The sequence below is a fragment of the Myxocyprinus asiaticus genome, chromosome 7, assembly GCF_019703515.2.
Source record: "Myxocyprinus asiaticus isolate MX2 ecotype Aquarium Trade chromosome 7, UBuf_Myxa_2, whole genome shotgun sequence".
Taxonomy (NCBI): domain Eukaryota; kingdom Metazoa; phylum Chordata; class Actinopteri; order Cypriniformes; family Catostomidae; genus Myxocyprinus; species Myxocyprinus asiaticus.
The window spans coordinates 39313558-39325954 of NC_059350.1; the positions used below are offsets into that span (position 1 = coordinate 39313558).

General features: G+C 38.3%; 1 protein-coding gene across 9 annotated transcripts in view; it reads right to left on the bottom strand.

The window, feature by feature from the left end:
* The window catches only part of LOC127444115 (pericentriolar material 1 protein-like), a 68366-nt gene that overhangs the window by 11930 nt on the left and 44039 nt on the right, over positions 1-12397 (bottom strand). For 7 of the 9 annotated variants that reach the window (XM_051703313.1, XM_051703314.1, XM_051703310.1 and 4 more), the window contains 7 exons: positions 12203-12334; positions 11987-12119; positions 11656-11796; positions 3285-3388; positions 3044-3178; positions 2694-2891; positions 148-207 (listed from right to left, as the gene is read on the bottom strand). In XM_051703313.1, the coding sequence (XP_051559273.1) occupies positions 148-207; positions 2694-2891; positions 3044-3178; positions 3285-3388; positions 11656-11796; positions 11987-12119; positions 12203-12334 (903 nt within the window). The remainder of the gene's footprint in view (positions 1-147; positions 208-2693; positions 2892-3043; positions 3179-3284; positions 3389-11655; positions 11797-11986; positions 12120-12202; positions 12335-12397) is intronic. The other 2 variants (XM_051703315.1, XM_051703312.1) reach the window with 2 other exon arrangements.

The following is a 12397-nucleotide window of genomic DNA, read 5'->3' on the forward strand; positions in this document are numbered from 1 at the left end:
TATAAATTATATATAGAGTAAATAACTGGTCTGCTGTAGGGCTGTATATTAAGCAGTGTAGCAACATTGAATAAAGGCGTAAAAAAAAAAAAATCACTGACATTATTTGAAAATCTATATTAATGTTGTGTATTAAGTATTACATACTTTGTCTTCATCAAAATACAATGGTGAGAAAGTCTTGTCGCTCTCTATCACTTTCGTCTCCTGAATAAAAAATGCACTGATTAATCTCTTTAATGAAACAGAAATATTGCTACAGGCACAACATGAGCTCAATCAGACACACATCATCCTCGCACAGTGTTAATTTTAACAGTTTTTGTTTTAATCATTGTTTTATTCTTTTGAAGAATAAATCTTTTAAATTTAGTCTTATGTCATATTCATTAATTTGTCAGTTTTACTCTGACTAAAATGGAATATAATTTTAGTGTACGAAAAAACTATGGGGGACAGATAGGAGTGGGGGGGGGGATCGATTCAGCGATGCATCGAGATTCTTTCTCAAATGATTCTGAATCGATTCTCAAGTTCAGTTTAAATTGTGGTAGCGCAGTGGCGCGGCCAGAGAGGCAGTGGTTCAGGAGACGAGGGTGATATTTTCATTTCTTAATTTTTTCTTTTTCCGAATGCTTTCTCTCCTCTTGCGTGCTCTCCATTTCATTGGCTTTTGCTTATAGGCTGTTCAGATTGTAGTCCAAAAACCCGGAAGAGAATTCGCCATGGGTTCCCTCTGGATTTTCCTCTGGGTTTTTATAATGAGGTTCTTTAACTTATGAGTAAAATAAGGTCTGTGGTAAACATTACTTGACAAAACGTGGACGTTTTGTTCGACAACATAAATCACACACATTACACACATATTTTAATTCTTTTTTTCCTCCACCTGTACTTCTTGTCTTTATGATAGTATTCATACATTGTTGGATCTGTGTAATTTTATACATCTTACTGAACATTTAAAACTTAATTCTGTTTTAAAAAACAATGTGTGGACTTTTCAGATGACCGCTTACTGTGTAAAATTTCCAACTTCTATCAATGTTAAATTAACGATCTGTAACAATTTCGCTGTGATGCCATCTGACCAGCTTACAGGACAAATCCCGGGATCGACCTGTATTGTAATGATGCGCCCCGTATCGAATCAATACGGGACGCATCATTACAATACAGGTCGATCCCGTATTTTACAGGACGGGTGGTAGCAACCCTACCAGGAGGTCTAATACATTCTCACGAGCAAAATGTGGATGCGGAAAATCGTGAATTTATCAGGAGAAATTGTAAAACAGGAGTACAGCAGGAGGAGGGGCGGAAAAACATGAGAAACCCCATAAAATCGGGAGCGTTGGCAGGTATGGATTGAACAGTGCATACGAGATGCTTGATAAATTCCTGCTATTTAAACCGCTTTAGAGAAGAAGCTGACATCCACACGCTCACAGAAGTTGTGAGATTATAGTTAAAAAATAAGATTAATATGAATGGCATAGATTAATTTTAAATAATAATTAAATACTATAAAATAATTAACAATGCTTTAAAAAATATATATTATATAATATTATATAAAATAAAAAAGTGTTTTGATAGAGAACCAATATTTTTTCCCTGTGCTTTTAATTGATTTTTTATAAGGCTCTAAAGAAAGAAACGTAAAAATTGTGATACTCTACTAAACTACAGAAACGTTTATTTTTATAATAAAATTATATTTTATATAATTTTTCTCCCCAATTTGGAATGCCCAATTCCCAGTGTGCTCCAAGTCCTCGTGGTCACGTAGTGACTCGCCTCAATCCGGGTGGCGGAGGACAATCTCAGTTGCCTCCGCATCTGAGACCATCAATCCGTGCATCTTATCACGTGGCTTGTTGAGCACGTTACCGTGGAGACATGGGGCATGTGGAGGCTTCACACCATCCACCGTGGCATCCACGCACAACTCACCACGCGCCCCACCGAGAGCGAACCACATTATAGCGACCACGAGAAGGTTACCCCCATGTGACTCTACCCTCCCTAGCCAATTTGGTTGCTTAGGAGACCTGGCTGGAGTCACACAGCACGCCCTGGGATTCAAACTCGCGAACTCTAGGGGTGGTAGTCAGTGTCTTTACTCACTGAGCTACCCAGGCCCCCCACAGAAATGTTTATTAAATCTTATGAATATTCCATGTTTTGTTCACAGCACATACTGAATGTAAAAGGCCAGTTTATGTAATGTGACTCATTCTGATTTTTGAAAACAGCTGTTAAATAAAAAGCTGAAAGGGAAAAAATAGAGAATAAAAAATACATTTTGCAGAAATTGAAAAAAGAAATTGGAGGACAAGATGCATCGTGATGCATCGAGAATAGTTTTGTAATCAAATCGTTACCCTTTGAATCGTAATCGAAACAAATCGTGTGGCCAGTGAAGATTCACACCTCTAGTAACAGACCAAACTATATAAATCTATAAACATTTAATTTAAACATGTCCCATATAAGATACAACAAAATAAAACTGTCCTTGTTGTGAAAACCTGAGCTCCTAAAATAACAATACTAAATGAATATGCTGAAGAATTAGCTAAATAAGTTACTGTATTCTGAATTCTTCATGCATTTTCTGTGTTGTTTGCCCTTTGCATTGTCTGTGCACACACGTGCACACACGTTTGTGTTTAATCACTCATCCCTACCTCAGTCCGAGGTGAGTGTTTTGGAGATGTGTGTTCAGAGAGTCTCTTGATTCCGTGTTTATTTTTGGAGGTGTTCTGGTCTAAATCTTGCATCAGTCTGAAGAAGGCAAGTTCATTAAAGAGAATCTCAGAGATCTCTACCAGCAAGTCCTCACCACAGTCCTGCAGTGCCCGTCCAACAAACTTACTCAGGGAGTCCTGTGCATGCACACACACAAACAAAAAAATGTCACATACATTTAATAAACCTTTTCAAACCCTACTAGATAGTATTTTGGGCATTAGAGAAACATTAAGATGTACTACGTAGGCGTCTGCCTAGGTTCTGAGGGTAATAGGTAATGTGATACCTGCAGGATTCCTCCCAGCTGTCGGTGGAAAAAGCGCACAAACTCTTTGCTCTCGTCATTTTGCTGTGTGAGTTTGAGCACCATGCGTCTCACTGATGTGAGCAACTGGTGTGAACAGACCTCCCCAACATGTTCCTGAAAAAGGACGCATGCAAGACAGTCTGTCTGTCAACTGCAGCTTTGACAGGTCTTTTCTCCCATAGGTAATGTACTTGAAGATTTGAGGAGAAAAATAGTTTACCTTTAGGAAGGGAATAACTTCTGTCATGATGGCTTTGATCTGCCTGTCAAGCTGTTGTGTGTCAATCTGAGGACAATGTGCATCTGCAGACGAGTGTCCCGCACCTAAAAACGCACATAGAATATTCATTAAGACGTGCAAGTAGAACAACTTTAGAGAATACAACCCGAACATTCAATATACACCGCCAGGCCAAAAAAAGTCACCATTTGGATTTAAATAAGCAGATACTTAAGAGCCTATGATTGGATCATTATTGCAGTGATTAATATGTTTCAGCTGGCAACAATTCTTTTAACCCTAACTGATGCAGTGTGTACCTTCTCATTTCTTAAACAACCATGTCGGAAGACATAATGCGTGGTCGTGGAAAAGATCTTACTGTGTTTCAGAAGGGGCAAATTATTGGCCTGCATCAAGCAAAGAAAACAACTAAGGAGATTGCTGAAATCACTGGAATTGGGTTAAGAACTGTCCAATGCATTATTAAAACCTGGAAGAATAGTGGTGAACTGTCAGCTTCGCAGAAGAAGTGTGGTCGGAAAAAAATCTTGAATGATCGTAATCGGAGATCACTAAAACACATGAAGTCACATCGTAAAAAAAAATCGACAGTAGAACTCAAGGCTATGCGACACGCACAATGCGACAAGAACATACAGGATTGAGACTAAATAGCTGTGTGGCCACTTGTTAGTGAGGTTAATCAGAAAAAACAACTTCAATTTGCTAGGGAGCATAAAGATTGGACTGTGGAGCAATGGAAAAAGGTCATGTGGTCTCATGAGTCCAGATTTACCCTACTCCAAAGTGATGGGCGTGTCAGGGTAAGAAGAGTGATCGGGAGTGATTACTAGTAAAAAGAAAATCCAGCAACACATTATTTTAAAACCAACTCTTTATTCATCCCTTCAGGAAAGACTCTTTAAATAAAAAATCCAAAAGGCCTCCCTATTTTTCCAGAGCTGATCAATGTTACCTCCTCTTGCTGGGGATGTTATATGTTTAATACCTAGGAACAGGAAGGATGGGATGGTTACATTATAAATCGTTAGAAATTTGGCAACCGGTATACATTTTGGATTATTGTCTGTATCGCGGTTACGCAAAAACGCCACGGCATGCAAGAAATGGGCACTTCATTCTATTCACTTGTATGTGGTACACATTCTGTCGGAGAAATGGAGGAGGAAGGTGGAGCTGAGACTGAGAGAATTGAAGAAACAGGGTTTTTCAGGTACTGACCCTTTTTCAGCGCCCGCCGAAGCAAATTCAGTGACATTAATCTTGCGTTCTGAACATGCTTCTCATCAGATACACGCAGCTGTGTTTCATGTGATTTTCGCATGCTATCTCTGAAGCATGAAAGTGCGTACGAGTCCAGCATGCTTCCAGACTGGGCTCCGCAGACACTTGCACTTCTCAGCCCGGTTTCTCTCTATCGCAATTCGCGGCACAAATTTCAAAACTTGCTTGACCCATTTGAATTTTACTGAGTTTCGAGTTTTGAGTTTTTTACCTTAAAGCGCTATGGAGGAAGTCAAACATCTCGAACGATGAGAGAGCCTGACATTATAACCAACACTGATGAGGAAAACAGCTAAAACAATGTGTCATGCGGCAACAGTTGTGTGTCATATGTCATGCAGATTTATTAAACTATATATCATCACCCTTAATAAAATTCAGTTTGAATGATGTTTAGATATTAGAAAACAAACCGGCTTTGCTTTCAGATATTGTCTACAGAGATGACTTAAACCATTAAGAGCCTAATGATGAAGTGTTTTATAATAATAATTCTAGTCAACAACATCAGACTGAAATGTGAAATTTATTACTGTGGTAAGCTTGATTACCAATTTTGAATACCACCAATTTTTTTTTCTCTTTGTTTGTAAAGTTCCAAATAAAGAGAAAATTATGTAAAAGGAAGTAGTTTTCATTTATAAAGTATTTAATTCAATGACTGAATTTTTCAAAAATAGGCATTACAATATGGTTATTTAATATATAAACCTATTTTATTGATTTTGTGTTCTTTTTTCCTGGAAAAATTGAACTATATTGTGATATATATTGTTATCGTGATATAAAATTAGTGATATCATGATATAAGATTTTGGTCATATCGCCCATCCAGAGTTACATTCTTTAAAATGTCTTGCCATGGGACTGGTAAGGTCATCCCTTTTGATTGAACACCTATGTTCAGTGATGCGGTCTTTCTGGCAACAAGAAGTTTCCCCAACATAAACTTTTTCACAAGGGCATTGTATCATATATATATATATATATATATATATATATATATATATATATATATATATATATATATATATATATATAACATTTTTAGTTTTGCATGTGATAAAATTATTTATATTAATATTGTCTTTATATACCAGATGCTTAAAAATTGTGACATTTCTTGTATATTGACAGCTGATACAATTACCACATTTTGAGTTTCCAAAAGTTTTCCTGTGAGAGTATTGGTTGTAGAATCCATTTGGAAATGGGCTCTGACTACTTTGTTCCTAATGTTTCGTGCTCGTTTGTAAGTGATAAGGGGTAGATCTTTTTGGAAGAAATTGTATTATACGACCCACAAAAAAAATCCTTTCCTCTCATACATAGCATCATGGAAAAGATATATTCAGAATCAGAATGAGCTTTATTGCCAAGTATGCTTACACACACAAGGAATTTGTCATGGTGACAGAAGCTTCCAGAGCAAGAGAATGCAATGTATATACATACGAACATATATATTTAAACATATATACATATAGTGGCATAAAAAAAATAAAAAATAAAAATATAACAGATAAAAAATAAAAAAAATATACAATAGTGCAATAATGTTGTTAGAATATTTTATATAAAGATACACAGTTATGTGCAGGTGATGTAATGTATTGAAGAAGAGGTAGGATATGTTAAAGAACATAAATGAGATATGGATACAAGTAGGAATGGATGGATTGAATATTACACATGGTTGTATTGACCAAAGGAAAGTATTTGGGGGCAGAACTGTTCATGAGGTGGATGGCCTGAGGGAAAAAAAACTGTTCCTGTGCCTGGCTGTTCTGGTGCTCAGTGCTCTGTAGCGCCGACCAGAGAACAAGAGTTCGAAGAGGAAGTGTGCTGAGTGAATGGGGTCAAGAGTGATTTTACCAGCCCTTTCCGTCACTCTAGATGTGTACAGTTCTAGCAGGGTGGGTAGGGAAGCGCCAACAATCCTCTCAGCAGTCCGAACTATCCTTTCAAGTCTTCTTATGTCTGACTTGGTAGCTGAACCAAACCAGACAGTTACAGATGTGCAGAGGACAGACTCAATGACTGCTGAGTAGAACTGTATCAGCAGCGCCTGTGGCAGGTTGAACTTCCTCAACTGGCAAAGAAAGTACGACCTCTGCTGGGCCTTTTTCAAAATTGAGTCTATGTGGGTCTCCAACTTCAGGTCCTGTGAGATGGTAGTGCCCAGGAACCTGAATGACTCCACTGCTGCCACAGTGCTGTTCAGAATGGTTAATGTTGGGGTGTTCATCTCCACTGTTTTGAGCATGTTCAGCTCCAGGTTGTTTTGACTGCACCAGATGGCCAGCTGTTCAACCTCCCTTCTGTATGTAGACTTATCATCATCTTGGATGAGGCCGATGACTATAGTGTCATCTACGAACTTCAGGAGCTTGACAGAAGGGTCCTTGGAGGTGAAGTCCTTTGTGTAGAGGGAGAAGAGTAGTGGGGAGAGCACAAATCCCTGGGGGGCACCAGTGCTGATTGTACTGGAGGTGAATTTCCCCATTCTCACTAGCTGCTGCCTGTCTGTCAGAAAGCTGGTGATCCACTGACAGATAGAGCCAGGAACAGAGAGCTGGGTTAATTTAATCCATAGGAAAGCGGGGTTGATGGTGTTAAAAGCCGAACTTAAGTCAACAAATAGTATCCTTGCAGAAGTCCCTGGACTTTCCAGATGTTGCAGAATATGATGCAATCCCATATTGACTGCATCATCCACAGACCTGTTTGCTCTATAAGCAAATTGAAGAGGATACAGAAAGGGATCAGTGATGTCCTTCAGGTGGGCCAACACCAGTCTCTCAAATGACTTCATGACCACAGACGTCAAAACGACGGGTCTGTAGTCATTAAGTCCTTTGATCTTGGGTTTCTTTGGGACGGGGATGATTGTGGAGCGTTTGAAGCAGCAGGGAACTTCACACTGCTCCAGTGATCTGTTGAAGATATATGTGAAGATGGGGCCAGCTGGTCATCACAGGATTTTAGACAAGTGGGTAAAACACAATCTGGGACCTGTGCTTTTCTTGTCTTCTGTTTCCAGAAGACCCGGCACACATCCTCTTCACAGATCTTAAGTGCATGTTGAGTAGCAGGAGAGGGGAGGAGAGTGGTGGCAGGAGGTGTGAATGTTTGTGTGCTGTGAAGGTCAGAGAGGGTGTGGGTTATTGACCATACTGATGATGTCTTTCTACTTTAAAGGTCCAGTTACCACCCTACATGATTTTTTGCACTTTTTAAACTAACTTTTTATTATAAATTATAAAGGAGTGTGGCTCTTATGTGCAGAACAGAAGATAAACACTAAAAGCCATGAGGGTTGCCTGCATCCAATTAGAGGTTCTTTATCAAAACTCGGTCATATATACTCCACCACCTATACTCCAAAAACCTCTGACATCAGAAAGGTGGTCAAAAAACATTGCCATTTTTTACAAAGTGATCCAGTTTTAAAAGACACATTTAAAGATCTACCCCTTATCACTTACAAACGAGCACAAAACATTAGGGACAATAGGCACTTTCCTACCTACAGTCCTGTACTTTTCCTTTAGTAACTTTCTAGATAAGAACTCTTACTAGGAACAGAACAGAACACCCGAGGAGACTTTGCCCGTTGCATTCACATTGCCAAAAGTTAACACCGTAGTGATGTAATCTAGTATCAACCGTATTTCTTCTGACAAGGTTGGTACGTGCGATTCAATATAAACAAAAACAATGAAATCAACAACACCGATGGAGGACGCCGGGATCAGAGTTACACTTTTGTTAGGGCTGTTTAACATCAGCTTTGGCTGCATTCGAAAATGTAGGCAGCTGTCTAATCAATTAATGGTTTAAACAACAGCATTTTTGGATGAATGGAACTCTAAAGGAAACAGGTCTCTGAACAGTTTAAAAGCAACTTATTTCTTTGTCTTCATGTTACAGTTTAAAATGGGCACGAGAGCTGTGTGTGCTGCAGCTGGAGTGAGAGATGAGATGAGCAGTCAGACTTCCACACAGCATACGCTGAATTTAGTGGACATGTTGAAAGCACTATAAACCTACTTATCAACACAATCTTATACAATAAAGGCTTTTATGACTCAACATAAATTACTGTACTGAAATAATCACTGACTTAAAAAATACGTCTTGATGCAAGTTATCATACAGTAACAGGCACGCAATACTTCCCTCATGTAAACTAGATTTCATGTATAATAGTGTTCAATTACCCACTCTCGATAAACATCTGATTATTTATATCCGTCTTCCCAGGAAAAATTTTATATAGTAATCCAGAAATCACTTTATTTTCTGTATAGTCACACAGTATAAACAGTACAGATGCAATGAAAACTCAAAGTGTGTCTCCCGATGAAGTTGCACACACACACACACACACACACACACACAAAAAGGGTGATCCTCTTTGTACACTTTGTTGGTTTTACTGTACTGAAATACTCACTCATAGACTTAAAATACGTCTTGATGCAAGTTACCACACAGTAACAGGCACACAATACTTCCCTCATGTAAACTAGATTTCATGACAGTTTAGTGTATAATTGTGTTCATTTACCCACTCTCGATAATCATCTGATTATTTATATCGTCATCTCTGGAAAATTTGATGTAGTAATCCAGAAATCACTTTATTTTCTGTATAGTCACACAGTACAAACAGTACAGATGCAATGAAAACTCAAAGTGTGACCCCTGAGACACACATGAAATGGGTGATCCTCTTTGTATGCTTTGTTGGTTTTATTTTATTTCTGTTAAGGGAATTGTAAAATTATTGCAATCCTGCCAGTGGGAAAGGGCCTAAAGTAGTCAGAGCCCATCTCACAATGGAGTCTACGACCAATACCCTCACAAGAAAAGCCCCTTTTGGAAACTTCAAATGTGGTAACTGTATCAACTGTCAATATACAAGAAATGTCAAGTTTTTTAAGCATCTGGTATACAAATAAATTATTCATATGAATAGTTTCATCACATGCAAAACTAAAGATATTATATATATATGACATAATGTCCTTGTGAAAAAGTTTATGTTGGGGAAACTTCTCATTGCCTGAAAGACTGCATCACTGAACAGAAGTTCAATCAAAAGGGGTGACCTTATCAATCTCGTGGCAAGACGTTTTAAAGAATGTAACCATCCCGTGTCTTACTTCCTGTGCCTCTGTACTGAACATAAAATTCTCAGCAAGAGGAGGTAAAATTGATCAGCTCCGGAAAAAGAGGGAGGCCTTTTGGATTTTTTTAAAGAGTCTTCTTCCTGAATGAATGATTGAAGAGTTGGTTTTAAAATAATTCTTATGATTCTTCATAATCTTCTTAAATTCTTTCTTTTGCAAACAATTGTTGTTTTTTCTGCATATATTAGCACAATACCCTTAACTGTTTGTGTATTTGCGAGGATGTTTGGACATGTATTTACGTTTTAATTTAATTAAAAAAATTTGTTTTCCTGTATATTGGGTGAGAAGCATTTTTTTTTTCTTTTCTTCATTTCATAGATGAAAAGCTTCCACTGGTTTGTCATCTTAGCTCCTATTCATTATGGCATATAACTGGAAGACACTATACCATGTGATTTTATTCCAGCCCCTCTGATAGGTTGATAAAATTATGCGACCCTTTTAAAATATTTAATCTATTCCAAATCCGATGCTAAATTCCACTGAAAAGGAGCATTTATCTGCGACGTGCTCGCCTTGAATTATGATCATTGTACATTAAATATAGAACATGACATGCATTCACTGAATCAACATTAGCGAATATTTAATAGACATATTTATTGAATGCAATTGAATGAATAGTGCAGGATCAATGGAACAACCATTAAAAGCCTGTTCTAAACGGAAATCATCAAATAAATGTTACTTAACATATTAAAACAGTCAGGACGTTGTTGAAAATAATTAACAGTTAAGCCAAATCTGAGAGAGAGAAAAAAATTTGCTGAAAAGTTGCGCGTATTTCATGACGTGCAGTCGTGCATTAGCCATTGATCTAATATGACAGCTGTTCGGTAAAGAACGTCAACCAATAACAGTTAAGATGTTAAAAAAAAAAAAAAAAAAGGTACCTAAAGGATAGGAAAAATAGGTCTGTGATGTTGCCTACAATAAACCTAATGTATTCTAAACATGACGTACACACAGAATAAAAGATAGTTTAATACGTTAAGCAGTCGGCACCTCGTTGAAAATAGCCTTCTTAATCAGCAGATTAAAAAAAAATTGCATACCTAGTCTAAAACAGTTATTTTCTAGGCTACTAACTCAAAAGCATACGTTTTTTGATGAGTAAAATTAACACGTCGATATGGTCCAGTGAAAGACGGGACTTAACTCACCTAAGGTGGCTGTCCTGCACTTGAAAAAGCCTGCTCAGTGGAAAATGCACAGATGCACAGATGTAAAGAAGACTCAAATGTGAAAACATCCTTAGGGACTTTCAAACATTTGGAAAGCTGATTCCCGCACCACCGAAGTGATTTCATAACTACTTTGCTGAGTTTGCTTGTCTAGCGAGAGGACATTTTCTGCGCGTGCCGCGAGTGAGATTAAACTCTGTATCTGCTCCAGATATCATCTTTTTTAAATAATATTTGTATTATTAATTCTATTTAAAATATGTAACATTAATTTGACAGTAATTTAAGTGCAGCCTCTGTAAAAATATAAAGCCAAACGTAAATGTGTAAAAATTATTATCAGTTTAATGGGGGGAAATATTAACCGACTAGTAATTCCAGTGTTGACTAGCAGCATCCGAACCTTTTAGTCGACTAGTCTTGCACAGCCCTAGTTTGAACCCTGCCTTTGTTTCTATTTGAATGTTTCCTTTTTTACATCTGTATTATTTTAGCCCTGAAGAAGGCCGCTGTGCCAAAACGCATTGGCAAATAAAGTTTTATTCCTTGTTTTTCACCATTCCACAAGTGTTACTGGATTTGCTTTTTACTAGTGCTTTGTTTTTTCCATGTACCTTGCTGGTTTTCTGAAGTTGCATCAGAACAACTCAATAACATTGGGAGTGATTACAGCAGTACCTTGAGTGAATGGTGAGGCAGCAGCAGCAGCAGCTCCAGGGCTGTGCTCAGGGTTATCTGTTTTATACTCAGCCCTCAGCTTCATGCGCTCATACTCTCTCATCCTGGCCAAGGCCTTATCTAAATGAATCACTGTGTTACCTAGAGGAGCAGATAGGAAAGAGAGGAAGAGGAGGTAGAGCTAGACGGAGAAGCAAAGGAACATGAACGTATCCCAGGATTCAGCCAAGCTCCAGCCCAGCAAAGCAAGCATGATCATGTAAGCAACCATTCTAATGTGTGGTTTAGCACTCATTAAGCCTGTATGTCCAAGGCAGCTCTGTTTTCTTACCCAGGTCATCACTAGCGAAGGGCTCCAGGTTGGAGGAGGTGGACAGCAGGCTCTCGTTGTCCATCAAGTCTCCGTCCCCTGTCCTCTTCACTCCAGAGCTGGATTTAATCGCTTCATTCTTCTCAGATGCATCCTGACAACGGATGCAATTAAAATGAGCTTGTGTGATTACTTAAGATGAGATGATAGAGTTGATAAAGAGAGCAAATGTCTCACATTGTCGCTGGTGGCCAGACTCTCGCTGGGTGTAAGCTCAGACTGGGAGCCTGTGGCCCACACAGCTGGACCCAGAGAAGACTCCTGCTCATCTGCTACACTCTTCTCTGTCAGGTGCCTCGTTACAATGTCCTGAAAATCAGGGCCAGCAATAAGATATACGTATAATACCATGCAAGTCTAACAATTTTGTGG